At 42.5% G+C, this 13,262-nt stretch overlaps 1 protein-coding gene across 3 annotated transcripts in view; it reads right to left on the bottom strand.

Annotated features, from left to right (window-relative positions):
• NR4A3 (nuclear receptor subfamily 4 group A member 3) overlaps nucleotides 1–12,546 on the bottom strand; it is a 24,037-nt gene extending 11,491 nt beyond the window's left edge. Inside the window, exons 1-5 of one of the 3 annotated variants that reach the window (XM_009643486.2) lie at nucleotides 11,659–12,546; nucleotides 9,289–9,418; nucleotides 8,149–8,321; nucleotides 2,582–2,781; nucleotides 1,196–1,374 (exon numbers count right to left, since the gene is read on the bottom strand). In XM_009643486.2, coding sequence (XP_009641781.1) covers nucleotides 1,196–1,374; nucleotides 2,582–2,781; nucleotides 8,149–8,321; nucleotides 9,289–9,418; nucleotides 11,659–12,543 — 1,567 coding nt within the window. In that variant the 5' untranslated portion in view covers nucleotides 12,544–12,546. Of the gene's footprint in view, nucleotides 1–1,195; nucleotides 1,375–2,581; nucleotides 2,782–8,148; nucleotides 8,322–9,288; nucleotides 9,419–11,658 lie in introns of those variants that run through there. The other 2 variants (XM_035899002.1, XM_035899001.1) reach the window with 2 other exon arrangements.
• Nucleotides 12,547–13,262: the final 716 nt, after the last annotated feature.

The raw sequence follows: 13,262 nt of genomic DNA, 5'->3' as shown, positions 1-13,262 counted from the left end.
TTTTCTCAGTCTTTCCCTGGCAACACCTGATCCCAGGTAAAATGAAGACTGCAGCTGATGTTGTTGAGGCCACCACCTGCGAACTGGTAGGTGCCTGAAATGCAAGAAGAAATCAATATCCAACCCGGTGGAGCTTATAGCATCCCTGGAAAGATCCAGCTCAAGGCATGCTGAAGCCCTGCCTCACCCTGATGACACAAGTTGCACCTTTATGCTACCAGCTCTTCTGCAGTGTGTGTGAGGCTCTCAGCAGAGATGACTGCTGCGCTGACTTCTGCTGCGTGGTTGTCAGACACCCCTACTCCCAACCCTGCCTGCTCCCAGCAGCCATGCCTCTTTGCAAGAGTTGCAAGAAGCCCAAGGCATGCTGTGTGTACTTCAAGGGGTTTTGTTTCAGGAATGAGCAGACTAAACTTGACAAGGTTATGCTCCCCCGTTTTGTATTTACTGGCCAGATTTGGCAGATTCTGTCATGAGCTTTCTGCTGTTTGCCCCAGCTGGCAGAAGGGGTGCTATGATCACATGCATGCCCAAAAACTTTTCTACAACTGCAGAAGAGGACTTTTTTCTTACTATTCTTCAATTTTCTCTCTCAAAATGCAGTACATGGAATACCTACAGTAGCTTGGCTACCAAAAGCAGCCTGCCTGACCTCGTGAAGCACTCATAGAATCATAGAATCATTTAGGTTGGAAAAGACCTTTAAGATCATCAAGTCCAACCGTTAACCTAACCCTGCCATCCCACCACTAAACCACGTCCCTCCTTCTGGCCTAGCTACCTTGCTGCAAGGTGAGTTACACTAGCTGTATGGCTTCTAGCTCTCAAGCTACCCTGATATTAGTATTCCTACAGAGAAGGCCTAGCTCTGGTCATTTCATTAGGCTTTTCTGTGAATTCAGCAAGTATTTTGTACATTTTTGTAGTAGCTACACAATTTGCTTGGAAGCAGTTTGCCTTTTTGATACTATTCCGAGAAAACAATGAAACCATGAAGAAATAGAGAGTTAGATTACATTTTAACAGTGGTAGCTGATGGTCTAATGTTAGTCCACAATTTTGGTACGGTCATTACAATGCCTAAAAATCATACTCGCTTTACCCTGAATATAGCTAAGTTTACCAAAATTGCTTGAATCTACATTAAAGCAAAGCACTAGAGTCTGAAGCTTTCTATTAAGAAAGGAGCACTTACCTGTAATCATAGTTAGAGCTGATAAACTTGCTAAGGCTGGGATATCAAGGTTAAGGCTCTTTAAGTTTAAGGAAAAGTCTTTAATAGAGTCGAGCCACTCCCCAAATCCACGAAGGCACTGAAGTCTATGAAGCACAAGTCCATTGCAGAATACAAACTTATCCTCAGCAGTATCAGACCTCAAATAAAAATCATTGAAAAAATTAGAAATGCATTTTCTACTTTACAGCAAAATGCATAACGAGTATTGAAGTGTCTGTCATTTAAAATCCAAGGCATATTATCCTGAGACATATGTGGGCATTCACGTTTGACAATATGTTTCTCCCTTGGGGCCAAAGTACAACAAACAAGCTTCTATGATTGCTTACTTGGTAGAGTTATAAGCCTGAGGTTAGCTGTAGCATGTGGTGTAGACTGTCTAATTAGTTAGGATTTTGGTCCTGCCCAAAGGCATAAACAGAGAGGACATTTTACATTAAATATTGTATGTTTGAACCAAAGGAATAGTCAGTGAGTGCATTTTGAAATACAAAACTAATAAAAAATGAAGAAAGAAAAGAGTCTGCAACTCTCGGCATTTACTTAGTCTTATCTGCATTTTTCATATTGTAAAAATTGATAAGGAAAAAACAATGGAAAACACATGCAATAACGCACCACAATACACAAAACATCGTAAGCTCTCTTATGTGAAAACCTGTCTGTAAGAGAGATATTACAGCCAAGCTCTCCTCTCCTTTCCCTCCTTGTTGCCAATACCCCTGTTAAAAGCCACATGCAAAGGTCATTTTCAACCTAAAGAAACAAGGGCATAATTCAAATCACCAGTTTGGAATTTCCCCAGTCCCTGAAAGCGTTTTTGGTAAAGTGTCTTAACTAATGTCAGGCTGACAAATAGTATCTCACTCTCTTAAATGACTTGGTATTAAGAAGAAAAACAACCTGAGCATGATTTTAAAGCTTCTTCATCCCTTTCAAAAACAGACGGCAAAGATGTGCATGTGCAAAAGAAGGGGGGAAAGGAAAATGCTTTCACACTGGGGGTGTTTTTCTATAGTTTATGCTGGCGAGTATGAAGCAAACTTGCTCAAATAGTACCTGAGGATCAATTTCGATTACTCTGGAAGAAGAGGATGGGGTATATCAAATAAAAAGAAGCACATTAGTGAGACCTATGCTCTCTTTCTAAATCACTTTCTTGGTTTTTTCTGCAGCATAAAACAAATTAAACACCATATCCTGTGGATTCAGACATTGCTGATGTTTTGTGGGCTTTCTGGTACAATGGACGATGTTCAGAGGTAGCGCCATACTTATTCCTTAAAAATATTTAGATGGATGGTTTTTCACATCAGCTTAAGAGGAAATGAAATAAATAGTTACCTGATGGAGAGTCTTAGTACAAACAGCTCCAAAAAAGCTGATTCTATGAGTAATGTCTGATCTTCTTTTGGGAGGTCAGTAAATCCTGGGATTTTTTCTGCCCAGCCTCTAGTTATGTCAATGGAGGCAGTCAGAAGATTATAGAACTGTTGTACATGTTCTGCATCTGTGCCTGCAGCAGCCTGATCAGTGGAACAGTACTAAAATGAAAGCCACAGAAAGCAACGTTATATGCATTTAAGGGCATTCTGTGAAACATACAGTGTTACCTGCCCGACAATATTTCCTTCTGTGGCAAAGATGGTGTTATTCTTATCAAAGGCATAATAAGTAGGTCTACACCTATCTGCCCATTTGGCTACCTACAGGCGTTTCACTGTTCAGAGGTAGATTGCAAAAATATTTCCACGTGTATAGAAATCGTTTAAAATGTATAAATAAAATAGAATACTTATCACAGTTTACAAGTACCTGTATGCTATTAGTAAACAGAAACAGAAACCTGGTGGGTAGGATAATTTCCATCACACTAGAAGAGGAATACTATTTAACTTACTACAATTAAACACTTTTCCCATTGATGAATATGTCTCAGTATGTCCAAACCACAGATTTCTTCCAAAACCTCTCAAACTGCATTTTATCTGACAGTGATAGAGACACATAAGATAAATCATCTTTTATCTGACACATGCAGCATTGCTTCATTTGAATACAGAATTGGTTCAAAGGAAAACAGATGCCTCATATCACCTCTTATCCTTCAAATAGGAGCATTTAAGGTTCAGGAGAACCTATTATCCTGCTGATGCAGCCATAACTCTTCCAGACAACCACTCGACAGGCTCAGCTTGCTCAGCTTCCCCGTGACCCTCTGACAGCTCCCTCCCTCCCTGCTATCTCCTCCTGCCTCAGCAGCGGATCCCTGTCACTCCCGTGACACCGCTCGCTCGCTCGCTCTCGGCAGAAAACACAACGGGAGCTTTCGTGGCTCAGTCCAATTCGGTGCTTGGAAAGCACTGCTGCTTTGCTGAGCAGGGACTGCATGATTTGGGATTTATTGTAACAACATCAGGCATCTTGCGGGTTGATTCTGGGAGAGACTTCATACCCGCTCTCTCTCTGGGACTCAGCCAGGGAAAGGTTGGGGTGGTCTCCGTAGCTGAAAGAAGTGCCCACGCCCTTTGGAAATGCCTTTCCACATGCAGTTAGGGCTTGAGTCCGTCAGCCTAAAGGTCTCGCTAGCAACTCCCCAAGCCAGAGTGGAAGCAGAAGGACCCACATCTCTTTCCCGATCGGTAACAGTGAACTGGCAGCCTGGGAGGACCTTATTACAAGTGTGCCACTTGGGCTGCAGATATCGCCCAAGTTGCTTACTGCAGCCCAAAAGTCACCTCTGTGCAGGAAAGGGGGGGCGGGGGGGGGGGAGGAATCAGCAAGCAGAACTCCTTGGGTAGGTAGGTCTCCTGTTCTTTGCCTGTCCTAGTTGGAGCTGGTTGCTGTTGACAGGTAAGGGATGAAGGGCACAGTGCCAAAATTTCTGACTGACGGCCCAACTATAGCAATCCTAGAGACCTCCCGCCATATGTGGGGTACCAGTGCTAGTCCTGAATGACTCTGTTCTGCTTGCCCAACACTAACTATGGGAGTTTCTCATGGTAAGCTCCAGCTCACATCCCTAGTCAGCTAGCAAAACACATGTGATCCCTCTGATAAAGTTCACGCAGAGACAAATTCTGCCCCAGCTACTCCGAAGGATCCTGTGATGGTGAAGCAAGTAAAGGCCAAAATACAGAGAGGATGGGGAGCAGCGGTAGAAAAATCTGTATGCTGCACCATTGACCTGTTCAGTCCCCCATCTGAATGGAGCAGTTGAGGATGCTCAAGCAGCATGAAATAAATACTCCCAGCACTGGACTGTGGCAAGATGCGCCAGGGTGATCAGTAGGTAGAAAAACATCTCATGCTTTTTCAGAGACCTGGCATATTCTGGAGCCTCTTAAAATGAAGCTGTGGAGAAAGCCAAGACAGTATGAGTGTGAGTAGACAGGCTTTTCCCATTCATGGCCTTCAGCTCCTGAAGACTCCAGGAGATGCACTTTGCTGGGCAGGTGCTGAGCTATGACTTCTCCTTTCTACACAGGGAAATGGAAAAGGCTGATGGAAACTCCTGCCTCACCACAGGTACTGCTAAGGCAAGACACATTTGTGATCCTTTGATCAGTAAAAAGGAAGGAAAAGAAAAGGAAAAGGAAAAGAAAAAAGATACTACCCTAAGTTCATTCTAAATATAACTCATCACAAGTCAGCGTAATTATGTCAGGTATTAATTCACTCCCAGTATTTATAAATCATTCCTTTGGCAAAAGTAAGGCAAAGTTTTAACATTTTCTAATGAAGCTGAATGCTGCATTATGTCACATAACTCTCAGTGCTATAGTATGGTATACCCCACCTGGGACACTTAATTGAATTAGATGCATCTAAAAAAATTGTAACCTCTATTTGTTGCTATAGTTTAGCCCATGAGACTGATTTTAGAAGAAAGATAAAAAAATATATGGAATTGTAGAATTTCTAGCTGCTCTAGTATGTCACTGCTTGCTACAAAGAGTTAGCACTTACAAAGAAGAGCTGAAATAAAATATTATTTACTTGTAACACTTATGAGTATGTAAGTAATCCTAAACAATATGTATGGTTGTTTTATGCACCGAAGTCTGTGGGTTTTTTCCATGGTTATTTCATTGTTAAGAGGTGATATTTGACTTAACTTCTGACCAAGACGCTGTAAGCCTGCCCTTGGTCAGGAGGCCATGGTACGGAAGGGGTCCGATATGCATTTTTTTAATCTGCCCTGTTGCAAACTGGAGGCACGCCGGGAGAAAGGCAGAAGACAAAGCTCTGCCTTACTCCCTTCCTCAGAGCTCCTTTGGGAATTAAATGAAACCCAACTTGTATGATATATCTAAAGAGATTTGGAGAGCCTGATGTTGGGGAGCCTGATAGCATGACCTAGCTCTAACCTTTGCCTGCTTTCATCAGACCTTCATCAACTGCTATAGCTGCAAAAAGCCCAGCAACAACTTCTCTGCACACGGGAGAAGCAATGCGTGTTTTTCCAAAAGCCTATGATATTTGCTTAATTTCGTGGCTGGGGAAGAGGGGAATTATTACCCAAATGCTGCGCTCTCCCTCCCAAAAGGCAACACGTTCTATTTAAGTTGGTGGCTATTCTGCATGAATAAGGATGACAAGATATAGGGTCTGTTTCTTTTACTTAGAAGCGTAAACCTGTGGAATTGTACCAGTAAAACAGCTGTGAGACCGGACTGCAGCCCTTGGCCTTTAAGGAGTTCATAAACCAAATTCTCTTCCTAGCAATTGCTTTCTGAAACCAAGTACCTAAATATACCATTGCTGTGGACTGGTAAGTTAAAACCAGTGCTGAAATGAAAAGTAGCCATGTTCTGAACAGAACCAGTTCCAATCTGTTTTGGTTTAAAATTCAGAGCTTATGTAACTTATTTTTTGTTTTGGTTTTTGGGGTGGTTTTTTGTGTGTGTAGGTTTTTTTGGAAGGAAGGGGTACACATTCCTCTTTGAAACTTATCTGTATTTTTAAGACGGTCAGGACATTACGGCTTGTAAACACGAAGACCATGCTAAACATTAAGGTCATGCCTGCAGAAGTTTTAGGACTGGCTCCAAAGCCAGCTTTCCAGATCTACCCGTTTGTGGTGCATGGCAGGGTCATAGCCTAACCGAACGTGCCATGAGTTAGTCTTCACAGGTACAGGATTATTCTTCAAAGGGATTTTTTAGCATTACAGTGTGTTTACTGCATATTTTGTTTAGTTAATCTCAGTTTCTACACAGCATTTGTTTCTGATCTCCCTTAACTTTTTAAGTAAGTATAAGGATTATGAAAAACATAAGAATCTATTAATTTCTTTCAGCATATTTTTGTCTTTTCAGTATTGCTGAGCATAACAGACTATTATATATTTTATCGTAAAGAAAAACTTGGATATTAGTATGTCCTAACAGACAATCATACTTAATCTTTTAGCTACCAAGACTAAATTAATTTACTGTCAATCATATGCTTCCTGTAATGTCCAACAGAACTGTTCAACAATTAGATCTATGGGCTGTTTTCATTAAAAAAGAAATCATTACTGCAGGACAAAAGAAAAAGTCACATAAAAATACAGAGTTTTCATTAAGTTTTTTGTAAATGCAAAACAACTTTCTATCTATAAATAAATAAATACATAAGGTCAGATACTGCTTTCATGGCCTATTATATGCCTGCAATTCGGTGGCACCCAGCAGATTTCTGTCAAAGAGCACAGCTCGTCACACAGCTCAGTATTTGCAGAATGACCCCCTGAGACATTCTGGGTAAGTTAAAATATGTGTAAATACAGCCAATGCATTCTCCCCCTAAAAGGCTGTCAGATACCGAACAGCTAGATTCTTAATAATAATTTGGAAAATCATATGACTGCATACTTACAGATTAGCTTGAAGAAGATATGTTACAGCATGCTTAAAATTGCTAAATGATACATGTAAGTATATTCCAAAATAGAATAATGTAATTTTTATATAATTACGATCAAATATGTTTTAGCATTAAATATTACTTAGCAACAAGTGATAAATGGCCAATGTAGATGCTGTCTGAGTACAGCTGTATTTTTTACAGTCTCTGATTTAATCATATTTTATTTAAGGGACAGGAATTTGATCTTGTTTTTCCTTAGCTGTATTTTTTTCTTTTCTTATACCAACCTGCCTAAAATTGTATTTAACAAGCCATTTCAATGCTGTATTTGAATAACTATGGAACAGTTCTTTAAGCTTTCAAAATATTCCATGAATATTTAAATGGTGAATGTGATACATTAAAGAACAGGTTACAAAAATATATAATCTCTGGTAAAGCTTTGCTGAGATAATTTTTTAGAATTTCGATTTTAAAAGGTTTGTTTTACAAATGTGAATTTTACTGAAGAAATATTCATGCTGGGGTATCCAAAGCATGGTAAATAATGGCAAAACTCTTATTGCTTTCAACAGAAATGGCCCTATCCATCCAGTGTTACTCCCTGCAACCCTTATATCTGAATATTGGGGAAATGCTATTAGATTTTAGCCTTCAGAATCTGGAAATTAAGATATTGGACACATGAGTGCTGCTCCTGAGTTTGGTAGATTAATAGATCATATTGTAATTGCTAGTGTTTTGGCACAGCCTTTTGCAAGAAGAATGCTCCATTCATCCACACATTATTGCTTTCACTCAACCACAGAACACACCACAGATAACTTTGTGATTGAGGTCCTCACGATGAATAGTTACTAACGCTAATTTCTACTGCACCTCCTTTCCCCTCATCGTCCACCTACCAAGAAAAGACGTGGCTGGCCAGACAAATTTCTACCCTCATCCAAATTTCACATTTAATTTCATTTTAGCAAACCGGTCAGTAAGCAGAAATGCAGTTCACTAATCATTTCTATGTGCAAAATGAACGGGCGAAGAAAAGTGAGACATACTCTTGAATAGTCAAGCTCCCTGGGCGTGGAGTCGGTTAAAGCTCGTACGAGGGCGTTCATCATGCTGATGGGAGGGGAAGGCGGGGAGGGCTGAGAGGGTTCTTGCTGTAAGGGGCTCTTTGGTTTGGAAGGCAGCCGACCTCTTCTCCCTTTCAGGCTGTCGGTACGGACAACTAGGTGAAAAAAAACCAAGGGGGAATCAGTTGTGAAGATACCGGCAAACGACGGATCAGAATGAACACCTGCTTGGTGGCCAGCCTGGCAAAAATAAGAGCATTCTCCATTTTCAGCACATGCTCTTTGATGCCTTTGACTGCAAAGGAACACAGACGATACCAAAATTGCATCAGACCCGTGATCGTAAGCAGCAATGCAGCTGCTTGCTTAAAGCCCAGCTGTGTTCCGAGTGTTCATGCTTTGTTTGCAGCCCATCTATGCACCCCTGTATGCGTGCCCATGCACACACACGCACAGAGCTACACTCTACTGCTGAAAGAAAACTGAATGTGAAACACAAATTCTAATGTTCCTGCTACGGGTGCACCTTTTAAATGGCAGAGCAGTTCATTCAAAGGACTTCTAGCTTTCTTGAAGAATTTGAAAAAACATGGTCATGCTATATAGGTTCTATTATCCACGTCAGTATTTGCAATGGGACTGCTCACACAGTATTACTCACACACTTAAATATTTGCAGAATTGGGACTAATGAGTTGATCCTCTTTCCATTTAAATTGATTGCAAATTTACAATCAGCTTACGGGAATGAGGGAAGATCCTATGTCAAAATGCCCACAACCCAGTGCAGCCCCCGGTGAGATAACAGGGGGAAGGAAACAGCGTTATCGAGCAACGCTCAAAGTTAATAAAGGAGACATTTTGGGCAGTGTCAAATTATCCTCTCATGACCTTGCTGTTCTTGAACTCTGGGGTCTAGAGTCTAGATATGATAAGATGGGTGAAAAGAAGAGAATCGATACATTATTGCACAAATGCACATATTTGGGGGTAAGTTATGAATCCCGTCACTGTAAAATTCATTGCAAAGACATCCATGTCCAAACACACACACACACACACAGAGAGAATCATTAAAGGTAATATTTCAGTGTCTGGGATAATAATAGCGATAGTCCTTACCTTCTTTAACCATGCCGACGCTGAGACACTTCTGAAACCGGCAGTATTGGCATCTGTTACGACGTCTCTTGTCCACTGGACAGTTTTTATTTGCCAAACAAACATATTTTGCATTTTTCTGAACTGTTCTCTGTGAAAATGCAACACAAAAATAGTAAACCGATCGTTTCTTGAACAGCTTAGAACCTGACAAAATGTGTTTTAATTACAACATGAAAAGCGACAGTGCAATTCATATAATTAGATAAAATTAATTTCCTAACACACTAGCCTCCAGGAAAAACAATTTTATTAGTGTTAGCTGCTGACAATGAAAATCATCTAGGATTGTTCTGAAGCAAGTCTCTGGAGACAAGCAACTTTGAATGATAAAATCATATCTGAAATTACCAGGTCATCGCATCTACCTTTGGGGATTAGATTATCTCCGCTTTTAATATCCCTTTGGGAACAATTTTCTACTTGGTTCATTCCCTTGATTATTGCTGACCTTATTAAAATAAAATCAAAATGATCTGCGGTGTACTTCTCTTGCTATCGCTATTGTTAGTCAAATACCACAATAGCTGGTTTGGTTAGCCATTAAAATCATTGGGGAGAAAAATAAAAATACCAGAAACCTCTACAAAATATGTTTAGTTAAATATTCTGGGAAAGCTAACCCGACCTGGGAAAAAAAATAGATAGAATTATACTGTAGTTATATACATTTAATTAACTGTAAAATGATCTTAAATCTATGCAATAGATTTAAAATTTGTAAAAACCAGGTAAGCCTTAGCAGAATGTAACAAATATTGATGCAAGAATGTATTATGCATTTCCATACTTAAAATCAAAGACACATCAATAAATAACGCAGCACAAAAAAAAAAAAAAGACATTAATAAGAAAGAAATAAAGACATCAGAACAGGAACAAATTTATCAGCTCAACATTCAATATTAAATCTTTCACTGCAATTAAATTAATGGAAAAATGTTATTTCATAATTTGTGTTCCTTTTCAAACAACAGCCTCGATGTACTAAATACAAGAGCCATAGCAAATATTGTTCATTGTGCTTTAGAGCTGAAAATCATTTCATTTTGCAGAATAAGCTCTAGATACTGCTCCCAGTCAAGGATATGCTTTTGATTTCCACAGGGGCAGGATTGGGCCCATAAAAGCTGCTATTTCCAGGTTATTTGTGTTTCCCTTTCTAATTATATTTAAATAACTGATGAGTTTTACAGGAGATGTGTGTTTTACCATGTTGTCAAAGGATTATTATTAAGTAACATTAGCAGCTCTGTGCACAATAAAAAAAATGTTGCAAGCCCTCCCCCCCCAACTATTTTTGGACTATTTTGTTCCCGTTGTATCTTTTACCAGAACAGGGGCATGACTGCTATCTTTGCAGGAAGGAATACACCATATCAACCCCCAAATGTATCAAATCTTCAACCTGCTGCCCAGAACGATCCCCCTAAAAGTCCATCCCAAGTTCTTCACTTAAACAACCTAATTCTGAAAACGACCCTGGAATCTGAACTCTGGGTCTGCCCAGAGGAAATTACGAAGCGCCCAAATCTAAGAGCAAAAAGAGGGTATTCAGATCTTAACAACATCAGCACAAAGTTTCCACTGAGAAATGGCCGTGTGTAAGTTATTGGTGTTGCTAATTCAGCTGCCAAAGCCTTCTCCGTTACAGAGCAGGCACCGGGACCCCGTGCAGTGCTTAGTCACTGCTCGGCAAGCAGTTTGCCGCTGGTGAGGACTCAACGGGGCTCCTGAACTGAAGAGTAATGACCAGGCAGCAAGCGAGCAAAACCAGACATGCTTGAGGCTGTCCCACACATGAAACCAGTTTCCTCCCAGCGCCGACCCTACAGCCCTCCTCACCCCAACCGTCCCGGCACCACGAATGGCACCGCTGCAGTTAACTACAATACCAAGTGGACTTTACGATTTCTGGATTTCTTTCCTCACTTAAAAATGAGGTCTAATTGGAAGGAGCAACTGAGAAAAACCCAGGTTGGATGTATTCCAGGTGAGTGTCGCTACGGAACAAATACGGTTTATAGCTCAGAGGGGCGTGCCCCGTGCTCCATAGAGGGATGCTGGCAGACCGGGGCCGTGGTTTGCCCAGCTCACTGACATGGCCCTTTCTCAGCTGAGACTGCCTGATCCTTTTATCCTAGGGAGGGCTTGCTTTGGCCTTCTTCAAAAGCTTTGGGTGGATGTCCATCACGCCCTTCTGGGGGGGGCTCTGAGCTCTAACACAACGTCCCTGAGCCCCCAGACGAGAACCAGGAGCGTACCGGGGCAGGTAGGGAGGGAGGGGAGGCTGGGGGAAGTGGGGAGGGGAGTAAAGCGCAGAGCTCTCACCTTGAAAAAGCCCTTGCAGCCCTCACACGTCCGTACCCCGTAGTGCTGGCAGGCAGCATTATCCCCACAGACGGCGCAGGTGCCTTCCCCGGACGAGGAGCTCCTGCTGGGTGGAGATGGGAGGCCGCTGCTGCCACCGCCACTGCTCTCACCCATCAGGCTGGAGGCGGCTGCGTTGAGGCCGAGCGGTGAGAAGGCTAAGGTGGCTGGTCTTTTGGCCAGGTGAAGCCCGTAGGAATGGCTCTCCATGGATGTCTGGCTGGCAGCAGGTCTGTCAGAGCCCAGGGGCAGGCTCAGAGAGGCAGGGTCATAGCACATGTGGGCGGCGGTGGCCGGCGTGTGGGGGGGCGAGTGCTTGAAGTGGAAGAGGGGGAAGCGTGGAGGCACGGTCTTCATGGGGGCAGCGTCCATCAGGTGGCCAGGCGGCAGGCAGGTCTGCGTGGGCTGCAGCGGATGCTCATCCCACAGGCTCTGGTGAGAGGGGAAGCCAGGAGTGGTGGGCGTGGAGGGTGGAGATTGCTTGAAGTACATGGAAGTGCTGGGCATCCCCTCGTCCGTGGAGGGTGGCAGTGAGGGCTGGTATGGGGAGAGCCGGGTGTCTTCTATCTTTATGAGGGGCCTCTGGCCGGAGGAGGCAGATTGCATTTGGTAGAGGCAGGAAGGCTTGAGCTCGTAGCTGCCAGAGTAACCCTCCATAAAGGTGCTGAAGCTGGGAAGGGAGGTGGTGGCAGTGGCAGTGATTTCAGTACTGCTCAGGTCCATGGTCAGCTTGGCATAGTCAGGGTTCATGATCTCTGAGCTGTACTCCGAGCCATACGCGTAGGTCTGAGCTGCATAATTTGAACCGGGCGGTGAAGGACTATACTGCGCTTGCACACAGGGCATATCTGCAAGGGCAAAGGGGAAGATGAACAACAAGCCCAGGGTGCCGAGGCCGCAGCCCCAGCCCTCACGAACTTCTTTCCTAAGAGCTTTCCCACATTTCACGGAGCTCAGTTAGACACCCGACTCCCGCTCTCGCCTGGACAGGGGATGTATAAATTAGCCTCGAGCCTTTGCCTTTCAACAAGAAATACGCAACAGGGATCGACTAAGCATTAGGTATTAGGGAGCCCACTCTCATCTAGTCGCAGGAGCAACCCAAATTTATGCTAGTGTCAGTGAGAGAAGAAGCCATCTCGAGCTGCCCTACATCTGCTGCTTAATATACATAGGTGTCAATGAGAATTAGATAAGCAGAATGAAAACAGTTTATGGCTCTAAATCTGTCTCTGGATGCATGCAACCATGCCATAAAATTTTCATGAAGGGTAAACGAGATTATCAAATGCATAATATTAAAAATTATATTTATTTTGAAAGAAACAGCATCTGCTGTGCATGTCAGAGGAACGACTCAAATCACAGCGTTTGCTACTTAGGACTTGCAAACGCCAGTTTTGCTTACTCAACTCTGGGCCTTTGAAGTACATTTCTGGTCAGCTAAGAATTTGAGGTTGCTGTCTAACTAGTAGTTTTAAGGCTTATCCGTGGTAGAACATCCTCCTAAAAAAAGTGGGTGGTACAACATATCCCTAAACTTGTAAACGTGTAAGAGAAAAAAG

The sequence above is a fragment of the Egretta garzetta genome, unplaced genomic scaffold, assembly GCF_000687185.1.
Source record: "Egretta garzetta isolate BGI_Z169 unplaced genomic scaffold, ASM68718v1 scaffold88, whole genome shotgun sequence".
Lineage (NCBI taxonomy): Eukaryota > Metazoa > Chordata > Aves > Pelecaniformes > Ardeidae > Egretta > Egretta garzetta.
The sequence above is the reverse complement of the archived record's forward strand: the minus strand, read 5'-3'. Positions and strand labels throughout refer to the sequence as shown.